The sequence below is a fragment of the Apis dorsata genome, unplaced genomic scaffold (genome assembly GCF_000469605.1).
Source record: "Apis dorsata unplaced genomic scaffold, Apis dorsata 1.3 scaffold_651, whole genome shotgun sequence".
Classification (NCBI taxonomy): Eukaryota; Metazoa; Arthropoda; class Insecta; order Hymenoptera; family Apidae; genus Apis; species Apis dorsata.
The window spans coordinates 325,804-342,705 of record NW_006263842.1 but is presented as its reverse complement, the minus strand read 5'-3'; the positions used below and the strand labels follow the sequence as shown (position 1 = coordinate 342,705).

The 16,902-nt window shown below is 27.0% G+C and overlaps 2 protein-coding genes across 2 annotated transcripts in view; one reads left to right on the top strand and one right to left on the bottom strand.

Annotated features, from left to right (window-relative positions):
* LOC102674276 (sperm flagellar protein 2-like) overlaps nucleotides 1–8,608 on the top strand; it is a 15,675-nt gene extending 7,067 nt beyond the window's left edge. Inside the window, exons 5-9 of the mRNA XM_031513474.1 lie at nucleotides 174–981; nucleotides 1,771–2,576; nucleotides 3,466–4,465; nucleotides 6,078–6,311; nucleotides 8,286–8,608. Coding sequence (XP_031369334.1) covers nucleotides 174–981; nucleotides 1,771–2,576; nucleotides 3,466–4,465; nucleotides 6,078–6,311; nucleotides 8,286–8,576 — 3,139 coding nt within the window. The 3' untranslated portion in view covers nucleotides 8,577–8,608. The remainder of the gene's footprint in view (nucleotides 1–173; nucleotides 982–1,770; nucleotides 2,577–3,465; nucleotides 4,466–6,077; nucleotides 6,312–8,285) is intronic.
* Nucleotides 8,609–14,558: 5,950 nt separating this feature from the next.
* The window catches only part of LOC102671422 (beta-1,4-N-acetylgalactosaminyltransferase bre-4-like), a gene marked incomplete at its 5' end in the record, with an annotated part of 34,633 nt that continues 32,289 nt past the window's right edge, over nucleotides 14,559–16,902 (bottom strand). Inside the window, 2 exons of the mRNA XM_006621949.1 lie at nucleotides 14,559–15,196; nucleotides 16,113–16,331. Coding sequence (XP_006622012.1) covers nucleotides 15,058–15,196; nucleotides 16,113–16,331 — 358 coding nt within the window. The remainder of the gene's footprint in view (nucleotides 15,197–16,112; nucleotides 16,332–16,902) is intronic.

Sequence of the window (16,902 nt, the reverse complement as noted above, 5' to 3'; positions counted from 1 at the left end):
AAAAAAAAAAAAAAAAAAAAAAAAAAAAAAAAAAAAATAGCACAAAGAAACTATAGCTCTATATTTTATTCCTATTTATTTATCCTAACACGCGTTCGATAAAATAGGGATCTATAAAAATTGATCTTTTGCTGAATCCTATAACGAAACTTTTCTCGTTCACGATTTTACAGACATTCGAAAATATTACCAAGTTCAATTTTGGATCAAATTTACGAATATAGAGACACATTCGTAACGCTTTTCATTCGAATGAAGCAACAACCAAGGGACTTCGAGAAAGATCATCGAACGTACGAGAAGATAGACGAGCAAACGTCACCTGTAGACAGTTTTTACGCGTTTCACAAGATCGCTCACGTCTTTCATTACTCGAGCTTCGATCTGCCCACTTTGAAGAAATTGGCCAGGCTCATACTCGGACAGCCCAGGAAGGTGTCCAAAGAATTATTTGGGGACGTTTTGGAGATCTTGAAAAAAGATCCAAAGCGTCTCCCGATCACGAAGGAGGCCGTTGTTCGACGCCTCGTTACCGACGAGGAGTTCGCAGAGCTCGAGCTTATCAAAGACATGGAGGAGGAGGAGGAGGAGGAGGAGGAGATGAAGCACGAGATCGTGTCTGAGGAATTTCAACTGGAATTCGATTTGAAGCCACCGAAACCTGGCGAACCGAACTGGCAATGGGTCAATTTTCCCCTTCCCTCGGTGTTGTTGCAGAACATGGCCAAACTGTGGGAGATCTTGGAGGACATCTATATGGAGGAAGTGAAGGAGTTACTGTACCTCAAGAGCGTTCACTCGTCGAACATTATTCCGTACACGAGTTTTCTGCATAAAAACGCGATGGAATTTATAAAACGACCGGATCACAAGCAGGACATGATATACGAGTTTCAGCAAGCGTTCAACTCGATCGATATGGATGCGCGGAAAGAGGTGGACGTGAAATGCGAGCTGCATCGTCGCGTGGCCGATTTCCAGGTAGAGTTGTTGGGATTATAAAATAGGTTTGATGCGTCGACGAAAATCGACTTTTCGAATTCAAAATTTAATCAATCCTTTATCTTTAACATTAGACTCTATATTTGGCTAAAATTCTTTACTCGTTGCTATTATATTTGAGCATAAATAAAGCAAATGTCTATTCGAGCTATGTTTCTTTTTAGAGATTTTATGATTTATATATTATTCGTTTACTTATTGAATTAGTCAAAAATAAAATTTTAAAGAAATAAAAATATTCAAAATTATATGGCATCTTCTAATTTTGCAATGAATATGACAATGAATTCAGATTGGATTAAAGCTAACACTTTGTATAAAATTTAATTAATTCATTAATTTTGCTTTCTTTAAAAGTCTTTAAAATTGAGTCTTTATACGATATTAATTTGAAACGATTTTAATGATGCAATAATTAAGCACATTTGTAATTCATATCTTATTATAACTCGAGAATCATAATGCAAGAAAGATATATCTAAATATTTGTATTAATAAATCCTCTCTAGTACTGACTCAATTCTCCTCAATTCCCAATTTAATTCGCTTATAATTGAAAGCTTATAGTTGAATCACAACGAATCACAATGAAGATGATTTAAGGTGATTTAAGGTCAATGTTATTCTTTAAAAAAAAAAAAAAATAAAAGTATCTCTTCATAAAATTCTTAAATTTCCATCTCATCATCACGAAACAGAGATCAGCTCATGCATCATGTGGAACATGTTTCGTTTACTTCTCTTCTCATGTTTCGATTTTAATTCCAGGCCGACCTCTGGGAAATTTGCGACGATAGAAGACACGTCGCCGAAGAGGAACGGAAGCGATACGTGAGCTTCGAGTGGGCTATACAAGAGGCGGTGATCCTCTACGATATTTTCATCGGTCTCATTCAAACCGAGATAGACCGGTGCATCGACACCCAACACCTGCTGCAAGATTACTACATAGGGATGTTGAAGAAACCGTTGCGAGAGTTGGGCGTCCCGAAGGTCATCCTTAACAAGATCGACGTGGGGACGAGAGAGTTTGACGAGGAGGAAAACGAAGAGGAATCGCCGATCTACGAGGAGAACTTGACCGATCGAAAGAAAAAGGAACGACCGAAATTCAAACCTGAATCGCAGGGGCAGAACAACCCACCTCCAATCGCCATCTGTCGGTTCGACATCCAAAAGGAGATCAACCAAGTGTTGCTTGACAGGAACAAAATGATCGTGAACGTCGAGGACACCTGTATGTTTAAGGGGCTGATGAAGAATATCGTTTACGTGAGGGAGATCCTGGACTCGTTGCATATGACGGTCCAGGAGACGATTAAAAGGGAACAAACGGCGTTCAAGGGGAAAGATTTATTTTTTAGCGATTCTATGGAGTCGATAAGTAATACAGAGAAAGTAACGTCGAGGATACAGGATTTGTTCTTGGAATGGCGATACGTGAGTGATTACGAGATCATAAGAGTTCGGCAGAAACTCGAGTCGATAAAGAACGTGGCACGGTTGGATTTCGATTTTCTGATAGACACGATGCAGAGGACGTTTCACGGGATTTATGATGCTATTATAGACAGGTTTGTTTTTCTTTTTTTTTTTTTATCAATTATCGTTAGTAGCAACAATTGTTCTGAACCAATAGGGAGTAAAGATCATTCAAATAAGAGAATTTTTGTTTATTTATAAATCTTAATATAAAGAGGAATCTTGCAAATAATTTTTGATTTCATTCTTCTGTTTTTTAACAAATTTCAAAAGTTAGATTTTTGTTCCATGTTTCAAGTTTATGAATTGTTCTAAACCAATAGGGAATGAAGATCGTTCAAACAAGAGAATTTTCGTTTATTTACAAATCTTAATATAAAGAGGAATCTTGCAAATAATTTTTGATTTCATTCTTCTGTTTTTTAACAAATTTCAAAAGTTAGATTTTTGTTCCATGTTTCAAGTTTATGAATTGTTCTAAACCAATAGGGAATAAAGATTATTCAAACAAGAAAATTTTCGTTTATTTACAAATTTTAACAGAAAGAGGAATCTTGCAAATAATTTTTAATTTCATCCTTCCTATTTTTTAACGAATTTCGAAAGTTGGATTTTTATTTCATGTTTCAAGTTTATGAATTGTTTTGAAACAATAGGAAATGAAGATCGTTCAAACAAGAAAATTTTCATTTATTTACAAATCTTAATATAAAGAGGAATCTTGCAAATAATTTTTAATTTCATTCTTTCTGTTTTTTAACGAATTTTGAAAGTAGATTTAGATTTTTCTTCCATGTTTCAAATTTATGAATTTTCACGCTAATACACAATTTATTAGAAAAATCTTCTGATTCATTTCATTCTGTTTCAACAATTTCTCGAACGATAAAAAAATTCTTTTTTTATCATTATGACATATTTTAAGTAAAGTATAACACATGCTTAATCTATATATTTTTTAATTCAAACACGCGCGTCTAGGTATTGGCAGGAGATGAAGAGCGTGAACGAAATGATAAACGTGTTCTGTTTCGCGATCGAGGAGGGTAAAATGCTCGAGAAGGAGATAGAGTTGAAGGGCGACAAGTTCATCATTAAATCGAACGTGTACGTGGTGAAAGTGAGGCCTGAAAAGCCGAAAAAACTGAAAGAGCATCCGTCTATACGATTCCGTATAACCAAGCTCAGCCGGTTGATGGACATGTTCAAGCGAGTGGCTCCAATCGGGATCATGTGCGAGCGCACCCTCGTTTACATTCTTCAAGACATGGTCTGTCACAAGGAGGGCGAACCAATGATGCTTCCATGCAGATGGTATGACCTTTATCCGGAAGATATCTCCAATTTGATCCACAAAATCTTCAAATCCGTGAATTATATCGATTGGCGAGAATTCCTTATTTACGCGATGGATATCCCCTATCCCACTTGCCGGGAAATCTTGATCACGAGGGATCGTTTACGGATTCAGGATTACGAATTGAAAGAAGTCGTGACTTTAGCCCAGTACCAGAGGACGTCGTTTTGGTTTTTCGAGAGCACGGAAAACTTGATCAATTTGACTCATCTTCGAGAGGAGATTGATAAAATGGACATGTACGAGGAGGAATTTTATCACTTCGGCGTTGATAAAATTTCTATACTTTCGAAAGGCATACAGAGGGCATACATTATGCCGCATACACTGAAGGCGTCGTGTCTGGATCCCGAGATGGCGCTCAGGCGAATATTGGCCAAAGACTTGCTCGGTCAAATGTACATGATCGATTGTGAGTTGATTAATTACACGGCGCTGCTGTTGGCTTTTTGCAAGGACAAGAATCCACGGAATGGATTCGCCATGGCGCTCGCTCTCGCCATAGGGAATCCTGTGTGCACCGATATGGAAGAGGGAGAGAAATACGTGAAGGAACTTTTACAGCAGAAACAATTGGCCCATGATCTGGGCACTACTCTTCTTAAGATTGAAGAGGCTGTCAAGGTAGGTGTGATTTTTTAGGAACGAAGGCGCTCGAAATCTCGAAACAATTTTGTTAGAAGTGCACAGAGATGAGGAGAAATCGTAGCTGTTAAAAGTTAAAAATAGAAAGTTTGAACAAATTGAATATTATCAAATTTAATATTGTTAAATTCAGGATAAGATCAATATCATTAATATTATCAATAATTAATTTAATTGAAAAAAAATGGATTAATAAAATAACAATGGAAATTACTGTTCAAATAATTTCAATATTATGATTTTTTAATAAAAATAAAATTGAAAGTTTATTTAAAAATAAATCTAAAATTATATAAATAATTAATGTTAAAATTATAATAATAATTATTATTACTAAATTATGAAGTGAAATTAGATTATCAGCATAAAATAAATTAGATTCTTAAAATATAAATATAATATAATATAGAATAATTATAGAAATTATACGAACAGATGTTATTCGAATATTTTAAATAAAGTTATTACTTACAGTAATTTTATTTTAAATAATTAATTTTTTAACTTTTTCTACAAAAATATTCGATATTCGGATCGAGAATTGTTCGGGTCAATTCGGATCAGATCGGGTTAGATCGAGAATTATTCGTGTCAGCTCGGATCAGTTTGGATTTTCGAAAATATCTTCTGATCAGAATTAACAGGCTGAAAAATTAATTAATTAAAATTTCCAAAAATTAAAAATTATTTTAAGTAATAATTTTATTTATTAAAATGCTCGAATAACATTTATTATATAACTGTTTTGAATAATAAATTATTCAAATAATTTATTCTTAACTTTAATCGTCAAAATTTTGTTCGTGAATATAAAAATTTTGAGAATTTCGATCATGATTCGCGATAAGTTTTGTTAAACGCTCAGTTGTTTGCAAATATTTTTATTTAACAAAATTTATCTCGAAATACAATTTTAATTTCTCGAAATTTCGGAAATCTTATGTATGTATCATGAAATATTTTCAAGAATTAAAAAACATTTTTGATTCAATTAAGTGAACTTTATAACTATTAATATTATAAGTTGACATATAATGAAAGATAATTTGGAAAGTTGATTTTAAAGATCAAAATAAACACAAAAGTTAGATTATGGTGGATTATTTATTAAGTTGTAAATAATTAAAATATCATGTTAGATGAAATAAGACGGAAATAGAGTGAGATCATATATTACATTAATATTGTTTGCTGATTTTTTTTTATTAATTTGATAAATTTTTATTTAGTAATTTATAGAAAGTAAATTAAAAATTACATTATATAATATTACAACTAATATTAGAAACCATGAAAAGCAAAATAAAATTTTATATATTTAATATCATTGCCGTTAAGCTAACTATTTACAAACCTAAGTTTCAGGAATTTAAAAAATTTACTGAAATTTAAAAGTTTCGGGATTTTATTTTAAATTTAAATTTTCAAATCGAAGTTTTACGAATCAAATTTTTAATTCCATCTAATCATTTTCTTTTTAAATTTACCATCTTTTTATTTCATATACATCTCAGTTATAAGCAATTATATATTGTTAATAAATAAATAAATAATAAAATTTCAATGATATTTCCTCACTAATGCGTTTCAGGTAGCAAAGCTGCTAATCAATTATATCCTAAATAAAGTCGAAAAGATAATCGAACGGAGAGATTTGTATTGCGACGAAGAAAGTCCTCCATCCTTCAAATTTTTCGATGAACCTATCGATCCTGAGGGCGAGGAAATAGAGGCATTTGAGGATAATGAGATAGAAGACGAGATAGAGACCCCGCCTGAACTCTCGGAACTGATCATTTATTGGATCTCTCTCGACCTTTGTCTCGTAAGAAATTTAATCTCTTTGCATATATGAAAAATGATAACATCGATCTTCATTAAAATTTTTGTTATATATAAGATTTAATATATAATTTTAATAATCTTAATGTTGAATTCGAATGCAATACAATCTGTTTGTTTCTATCGCGCTTGATTTTTAAATAATGCATGCTTTAATATTTTATATAATAGCATAATAGCGATTGTTAATATATGTATGAAATATTTTTTCGATGAATCAATTTTAGAAATCAAAATAACTAGAAAAGTTGGTATACACAAATAAAAGTTAATGTTTATTTGAATGATTGTTAAAAATAATGATTTTTTCAGTTATCATATGAATATAATGTAATTTCAATGATGTAAGAAAAAAATTAAAAAGAAAAGATATTTCTAAATTCTAAATGTTAAATATATTTTTAAAATTATATTTTTAAAATTTTTTTAAGGGTTTATTCTTTGAATATTGACTAAAAATAAAATTGGTAAAAGAATCGAAAAGTAAAAGATTTTAATATATATAAACAAAATTATGCAATTTTGAAGTTCAACAATTTTTAATGATTAATGATGAAAAATATAATTATTATATATAAAAACTAAATAAAATTCTATTACAAATTAGAATTCAGCATTAAAAATAAATAATATTATATATAAATAGTATATAAATATTGTAATATAAATATTCTATGGAATATAAATCTTATTTATCACTATAATTATTGAAAAAAATGAAACATCTCACTCAATTTCAATAATCTTGACTACATCAAAATACTAATGAAAAAATATTTTTTTTATTAGTATAATATTTTTTAACCAACATATTATATGTATTCTTTTTACACTCAATTTTGCATATAAGCAACATATCAATTTAATTGTTAAATAAATAAATAATGTATACAATGACTACAAAAAATATTTGTACATATATATATTTTCTGACAAAATGTTTTTAATCATATTTTCTATATTTCGTTATTATTAAATTTTTATAGTTATATAAAAACAATATTAAAATACATGAAATATAATATAATTTAACTATTTTGTAATAACTAATTGGCTATCAAGTAAATGAATTTAAGTTTAATTCGAATTAATTGATCTTGGCTTGATCTAACCAAAATTAAATATAATATAATCAATCTAGAATGTACAATATATATTTAATTACATGTAATTGTGTATAATGCTAAGAATAAAACTTAAATGTTGTAAATCCCATCTAATCTATATTTTACTTAAACTTATTCAAACTTTTAAAAAATATATAATATTAAATATTTAATGTTAAAAGTATTTTGATATTATGCAATTTTAATTGATGTTTGAATTAGATTTAAATAACAAACAATAAGATAATTATAATTCAAATTAAGAATTATACTGTATTGTCATTATTTAAAATTAGGAATATTTTAATACATAATATTAATACATGTTGATAGTTAGAAGTTTAAATAGATTACAAATACTGACAAATGTTATTTATTTTATCTGTTGGTTCTTTCTAGCCGAAAGATTGAATTAAAAAAAAAAATGACACATACATAAGCTAAATCTATTCCAAATTTAATCTAAATAATAATTCAAATCTAATCTAAAGCTAACTAACTTAAATCTATTTTAAATCTAACCCAATTCTGAAGTAGTCCAAATTTTGGCTCTAATTTAAATTTATTTCAAACAATTCAATATTATATATTTAATCCAAACCTAAATATCCAAATCTAAATATTAGAAATACATATATATATGAAATATATTTTTTATTAATATCTCAGAAGATAAGATCGTGCACTTATATTTATGTACAAGAAAAAGTAGTTCAGAATAATAATCAAACTTTTAGAAATTGGTGAGATTCTCCCTCTATTCATTTTTTTGAATATATGATTATTGAAAAAATAATGGTTAATAAAAATTAATAAAAAAATATTAATTTTTTTCGTTTCTATTATTTCAGACAGTACTGGCTGCAGCTTTACCATGGTATCTATTGCTACAGCCAGATTTTATCAGCCCATATCCATCAATACATGAAAAATTAGCTAGCGTATTTGAAGAATTAAGAGACAAGGAGCTTAATCACGAGAAGAATATCGTTTTGGCGCATCGGTTTTTAAATCATGAATTCATGAATCGATTGTTAGCCAATGTTTCCAAATTTACCATTAAGGATATGAAAAGCATTGTTGAGGAAGTTATTCAAGAAAGGGAAAATGCAAAAATTCAACAAAATGCGAAATCTTCGTAAAAAAAAAACTTTATTTTAGATATCTTCTATATTCTATTAGATATCTATATCTATTTTATTTAAACTAAAAAGAGTAAATGGCCCATTGAAATTCATTTAATAATTATTTAAATAATTTGAAAATAGTTCTTAATCATTTTTGCATTATATTTCTGAACGGATGATTATTAATTATTTTTCTATATTTGTTATATTTTCTGAAAAAAGTGTTAAAAAAATAATATAAATAAAAGAATAATTGAAATATAAAAAAAAAAATCTTTGTCATATTCATTGGAAACATTTATAATATAAAAATATAATATAAAATATTTTTGGCACTTATAACGTTTTTTTCCTTAATGCAATGAAAGTTTTATCTACTTTATTAGTTTAACTATTGTTTTTATTAGCACAAATATAATTAACGTTTACGTTGTTTAAAGAACGATTTTAATAAATATTTTCTTATCTTAAAAAAAGTTAAGTTCTTCATCTTAAAAAAATTATTGATGTCAATGATTTATATAATTAAATAAAAAATTGAACTTTATTTTAATATATATAAGTATATGTATTTAATTATTTTGTTCTTTTTAAAAAAAATTTTTAAAAAATATTATTGATTTTACGATGACTGGACCGTTTATCCTGTATAATTTCTAAAAAAAGAAAAAATATTCGATGAAACGAAACGTGTTGGAATTAGGAGGAAGCTTTAACAGATTTATTATTTCGATACATTACGAGCGTAACTTGTGAAAAAGTTCTAAATCCTTCAATAAATTTCAAAGATATCGTGTATCGCGTACACGAGGATCTTTCTGCTTATAATCCTTTTTTATTTTTCGTTTCTCCTCGATATTGTTCAAATTAACAAGAGATATCGAACGAATGATCCTCGTGTTCGACTATCTTAATATCTTAATACTTTAATATTTCGGTATAAGCGACAGATTATTATAATCGTGTCCGTATATACAATCGTATAAACACTTAAATATCACCTGTTTACGCTACTCTCTTCGTTTCAATCGTCGTGCCTTTTGTAAATTTACGCATAAAGAGAAAATTGCGCATAGCAACCAAACATGGATTAAACGTTCAACGAATAAAAATTTGTATTTATCTTTATAATTATCAACGTATTTGCCTACGAAAATATTTATTTTCTTACGATATGCTGATATCGCCACCCGAGGCGAGTATAAAATTCATCGCTCAACGAAGAATCATTTAGAGCAGTGTTTCCCAAAGTGATTTTGAGACACGATCTCTTTTCATAACAACTAAATAAATTGCGATTTTTTTCTTAATTACCAAAAAAATTAAAAATATATTATTATTAACAAGATAATATAACATTTTATTTTTAGAGATGAATCGTACGCACACACACACAAGGTCCAATAAAAATATCAGTGAAGTATTAAACATCTGTGTTATAACAAATATAAAATATTTCATATTTATATATTGAGAGATGAAAATCATAGTGAAATAAGCTAATAAAAAATGAAATATTATATATTTTATAATATAAATTATTTTTAAATCACTAGATACACAAAACCAATAGCAGAATTGAGAAATATGAAAAATATATAGAATTTACAGAATGTCAGTTTTTGAAAATATAATATATTGTATATGTGATTTACACCATTATGATTTAAAATATCATATGATCATGATGAGTTTTTAATAATTTTGTGTCCACATGATTAATTGTGTAATTTATTCATGTAATTTATTGTATTTTCATAAATATATTGAAATAAATAAATATTGAAAATTTTTATTATGAAATTTTTTATGTAAATAATTATATAAAATTTACAAATTGGGAAACACTGATTTAGAGGGAACAACGATCGAAACAAAATAGAAAATAGTAGTAGCTAGCACCAATAATTGTAGTATAAGTAGTAATAGTAATAGTAATAATAGTAATAGCAGCAGCAGTAGTATAAATAGTAGTAATAATAGTAGTAAGTATAGTAGAATAGTAGTAGTAATAGTAATAACAATAATGATAATAATCATTAATAAAAAAAAATTTTCGTTTGTAACGAATTGATTAATTTCATCGACGTATCCCGGCATCTTTAAATCTTCCGCTTGTTTATCTTAATCGTTTATTGTTAATATATTATCGATTATTCGATAATGGTAATATCTGGTAGAATTCTTATTATAAAGAAATCTCTTCGACTTGCGATGTTTATTTATATCATTCTTCTTTAAATTTCATCAATTTTAATGAGCTTGTTCAATATACAGTGAGTACATTTGTTTAAAAATAGCGTTATTGAATCGATTATTTTTTAATAAATTGAAATACTCATATTAGTCAATATTATACATAGAAATATAAATTTCATTTATTTAATGCACATAGTTTTTTGCATAATAAATTAAATAATAAAATTTAATATTATAAAAATATTCGAATAATGAATAAGTTATATAAATTTTATATTTATGTTTACAAATATTATATATTGGTTAAAAATTTAATCAATAATTTATTACAACGAGGCAATTATTGTATTCCAATATTTTTGTGATTTTAAATTTTATTGCTTAAATTGTATAAAAATTACATGTTTATTAATCCTCTATAAACAACCTGAGTTGTTAAGAATAGAGAGAAAATTTTAAATAAAATTTTTTTTTCTTAAATGAAACTGAAAAATTTTCTTTTAAAAAATTTAATGATTATTTGTACTAAATTAAAGAGTTTAATAAATATATCAAATTTTTTCGAAATTTATAAAAAAACAGGCTCGATTAAAAATTTATGAAGTTAAAAAAAAATATAGTTGTCTATGCAAGATTAGATTAAAATTTTTATTTCTATTAATTTTGAAGAACTAATATTATAAAAACAATCAATTTAATAACACTATTAGAAATATATATATATGGAGCAATAATTTCTTGCATACTATGGTGTCTGAATATAAATGCAAGTCACTGTAATAAGAACATGGTAGAGGGAAGAGCGTTCGATATTTGATAACCATGAAAACGAGCAATGTCGATCACTTCACTAGAGTAACACCGCTTGAAACTTGATCAGTAGGAGCAACGATTAAAGGATATACTTACCGAGTGTATAAAGGACCGTATGTGTGTGTGCGCGTGTATGTATTAATTTCCGAAACTTGTTCTTCTAATATCCAATATTTTATTCTATCGACGTGAGATAGCACGCAAAGAATATATTTAAATATGTTAACGTCATTCTATCATGTTCGTCCTCGTATTTGGTTTCGTGAGATTTCTGACTTCATAAGGAAAGTGCATTATTCACAGCCCGTACTTTTATTTCTTAATCTTTTAAACAATCGAATCTAAATGATCGAACGTGACATAACGCGATCCAACCGCGTATTTTATGTTATGTATGATATGTTTATGTGTCTTCATTCGACTAAAATACTATATAATGATTTGCATCCTGATCGAAACTGTCAAACATATCACCAATCAAAAATTTGAAATTATTTAAATTACATGAAATCGTTTCTTTTTTCATTCTATTTTTTTCTAATGTTGCTATTAATTGGAAATTAAAATAACAAATATGAATAATTTGATTTATTTAAATCTATTTTCGATGAAAAAATTTTCTAACCTATTTATTTCTTAAATGCTTGAAGTTTATGGAACATGTTAATCATTTCAAACTTTTGATAATGTTGCTTTTAACAAACATAAAAGAAGATAAATATCAATTTTTTATTTTTTTTTTATTTATTTATAATTTTTGAGCAGGATGCAACACATTTTACATGTTTCTTTTTCTTTCTCTTCCATTTCTTCTTTTTCCTTTTACTTGGCAATTATTTTTATATTGAAATTTGAAAAACGAGATCTTAACAGTTTGAAAAATTTATAAATCACATTTCTTTTGTGCCGTTTTGTTGATCAATTATGCATGATCGCATGTTCTCAAGCTCGCGAATCGGTTTGGTCATCGTGTGTATGTGTCGTGTGTATGTGTGCATAATGTGTATATGTATATATGACGTGTGTGTGAAGTGTAAATGTGTTAGGTTTCAAGATATTTCGAAGAAACCTATATAAAGTGCTAACGACAAGTGCTCTCGAACACGCGGGGTTCCAACATTAGTTCACGTTACACGCTTAAGTACCGTTTCCGTTGCACGTCCGTCTACACGATTACGCAAGCCCCTACTACAGAAATAAACTTTTCGCGACATAATTAACCAGCGTAACCTAATAATTAATCTCCCGTCTATATGAATCTTACGAAAATAAGCTTCCTTTGGTTCGTGCTCGAAATCATTTTGCCCTCTATAGTTAAGATAGTTTATCTTACAATTTTTTCTTTTAAGATATGTTAAAATATACGAAGTTTCAAAGTTTTTTTTATTTTTTATGTAAATATTTTAGAAAATATAAAATTTTTAAAAATATTTTTTTATTACTGTATTAAAAAATTTTTGTATAAATTATTGTAAAAATTATTGTATAAAAAAAAAAATAAATAAAATGATAAAAATTTCTTTAAATTTCTCGAAATATTAGATAAGTGATTTTAACTAAAGAGGGCAGCATTATTCGTGATTTCTTTCTATTTTGAACGATTAAAACATGTTATTGATTAAGGTAGAATTTCTTTTTTATTTTTTATCATTCGTTGCAAGTCACAAATATTTGTTATGAATTTGAAATGTGGTTCTATAGCTTTTTTTATGAACAAACTTTTTATGTGATATCGAATATTGATAATAATAATCGTTAAGTGGTACTTGAACCGTACTGTATCAAGTCTATAAAAGCGAAAATATGAGCTTCGAGATAAATTATATCGAGTAAATTAAATATCTGATCACTTGAAATTAGAGATTCAATTTTGCAATAATTGTAAAGTGAACAAAATGTTTATTTTTTGATGCATTTTCATTAGGTTGGTGAGAAAGTTATGTTTTTGATGTTAAGACAAGCAATTTTAAATAGCTCATAATATTGTTTATAATAATTAATTTATAAGCATGAAATGCTAAATTAAATAATAAATAAAATATTTTTGAAACGTCAATGAAAAATTTATATTAATTTTTAATTTCTTTATAAATGATATATTATTTATTGTATTATATATATATATATATATTCTCTATTTCAACCCGAGCATAGAAATAAATGCAAATTAATACTATTCTAGTAATTAAAAATAAAATAAGACAATTTTTATTTTTAATCGTTCAAATAAAAAAAATACAAATTTAAAAAAAATAAAAAAAATACAAATTTAAAAAAAGTTTTTGAGAAAAATATTTTTTTAAAATAAATTGAAAGTTAAATATAAGTACATGTCAATATCAAATTTGATTGAATTTCAAATTACAAAATAATATCATTTAATAAAATTAATAAAATAAAATTATCAATATACATAAATTTTTTATAAATATTTTGGAAAATACAAAAGAAAAAAAAATAGAAAATAACACTTATTAATAAACCACATAACAATTTTATAATATTTATACAAAATTCCAATGATTTAAAAACTATGGATATGTAATCAATAATAATTATAGTAAATTGATTTATTCTTGTACTCACAAAATTAACACTACTTTTTCACCAACCCAATTATCTTTTCGCAAATCACAATTAAAACGATGCCATGTCGGGATGTCGAAAATAAAAAATTAATATAATATATTTCTGTTCAATAGGAAAAATAGCGCAAACTATTACAGTACTCGAAGGAAGCCAACTACGATTGTGGGCTGAAACGTCGGTTACAAAGCTGTCCTAGATATGCGGCGTTTAACCGGAAACTCGGACTGCCACTGTTTCACGTTGTAACACGACCGAGGAAGCCTCGAGCTGCTATAGTTCAGTTCGTACGTATGTACATAGGTGTGTACATATAGATATACAAATGTACTAATTATGATAGCAGAATACAGAAAAGGATTGGCAAAGTTTTTTCTGCCATTTCTCTTTACACGTTCGTTTTCTTTTTTTACTTGTCTCTTGATCACGCGCAGCATATACACACATATATACACGCATATACACATAACACGCGATACATGCATACACGCATCACTCTCCTTTGGCACGTTAGCTCATATGCTACGTTTTACATGATTTTTAGCCTATCGTTGCGATAAAAAAATACAAGGAATAAAAATATATCACGTAACAACGTCTCTCTCGTTCGTCATCGACGAAATCACGAGAGAAACAACTCGTCAGTATCCTAAAGCGGCTGGAACGCCGTCTTCTTTCGACATTTTCACAAGTTCTTGGAACTCGAAGGAAAAATGTTGTTTCCTTTTTTTGCATGTTATTTTTCTTCCTTTCTTTGAAAAATTCTCTGCAACGTTGCGAATGCGATACGTACAGTGTAAACCTTCATTTTACATCACGATATTTCGCGTTAAGAATCGAAAGGGTTTTTTTAAGCTATTTCGATCTCTTCGGTTCGTTATCCGATCCAAGATAGCCATCAGCTAGGTTGCGGAGGTGTCAACTTCACCAAGAGCCACGTATACAATTTTGGTTTTTGTTTATCGATCAGCTCGTATTGAAGATTGCTCAGCCCATCCGTAGCGAATCTTTTTTTACCTGTTTTTAGATACTCGTATCTGTGAAAATTGAAAAATTTAAAAATAAAAAATTATATTTGCATATAACAAAAAATGATTATATTTCATTTTAAGGGATAGAAAATTTCTTATTTATTTTTATGTTCATTTATTATATTCAATGAATCAAGTTTGAAAATATTTTCAATTTCAGGAATCCATCATATTAGTAGTGTATTAATAATTATAGAAATTATATTTTATGAATTACTTTGATCGCCATTGATCGATATAATATCTATCGATATATCTATTTAATTGTTTCAATTTTAATTGTGCATTAGATTTTGAGATTTACTTTGAATTATAATATTTAAAGATTTTTTTTCTAATTCTATCTTCTAACTTCTATCTCTTAAATTAATCTTTCTAAAATTATTCTCTTAAATTCTCTTAAATTAAATTAATTCTCTTAAATTCATTCTATAATCATATGTGTATTAATTATTTTGTAATTAACAACATTATGAAAAATAATATAAAATATAATAATATAAAAAATAAGGAGATATTAGAAAAAATGAGCAAAAATTGAACAGATTATGGAATCATGGCAGTCAAAATAATTATACCAATATCGAATCTCATTATAGATATAAAATATTACAATATTATTAACAATATTAATTGATAATATTCGTTATTTTTATTAATAAATATATATTTTTATTATAAATATTCATTAAAATAAGTATTGGTGAATTTCGATCGATGAAATCAGTGATATTATTTCAATACGATTCTTAATTCACATACGCATAACTCTTAAACTTATAAATTCTGAAAAAGCTTTTTTCCAGACTATATTCATCAAATGTTTTTAATTATCATTAAAAAACAACTAAAAATAAAGATAAAAAATGTTGTGTCTCTTAAAACAAAAGTTTAGGAAATACAAAATGACTGAATAATTCACCTCTTTGGATTAGCCCTTTCCTTCTTGTGCGTAAGCATTTTATACCGTGCCACATTCGCCGGATATCGAGAGATATGAAGACCGTGCGCTTTGATTCGGTTCGCCATGTCGTCGTCCTCGCCACCCCAACCCCAGAATACATTGCTGAATCCGTTCACCAGTCGAAACTGTTCGCGTGACACTGCTGATACGCCGCCAAATAAATCGGCATATGGTAACCTATATAAAACAATAATGATGGTATGTATATTCGTAGTCATTTTCAAATGAGAATGAATTTGCAATTTTGCTATTATTAAGGATTTATAGATAAAAGCTGTGTCCAATAGGAATATTATTTCAACATTTTATTAGCTTGAAACTTATCAATTATTAGAATTATTGAAAAGCTATAATGCAATTACTTTTGATACTTTTTTTATTTTTATATATTTTAATATGATTATTTATATATATTAATATGATTAATATTATTAAATTGAATATATATATATATGTATATTTTTTTAAATAAAATTATTTAATTTATGATTTTTTCATAAGAGATTAGTGAAAGAACTAAAAAAATATCGAATCAATAAAAGTAAAAATAAGAAAATTCTATATCTTACAATATAAAATATATATTAATATATGTTTTAAATAAAAATCTTTTAAATTATAAAAATAAATCAAATTTAAAATCAACTTAATAATTTCTTAAATATTTTTATTTTTTATTCTATAAATAATATAAATTTAATAATAAGTGAAACTTTTTATGTCTATATTTAGAATTTTTAGAAACAAT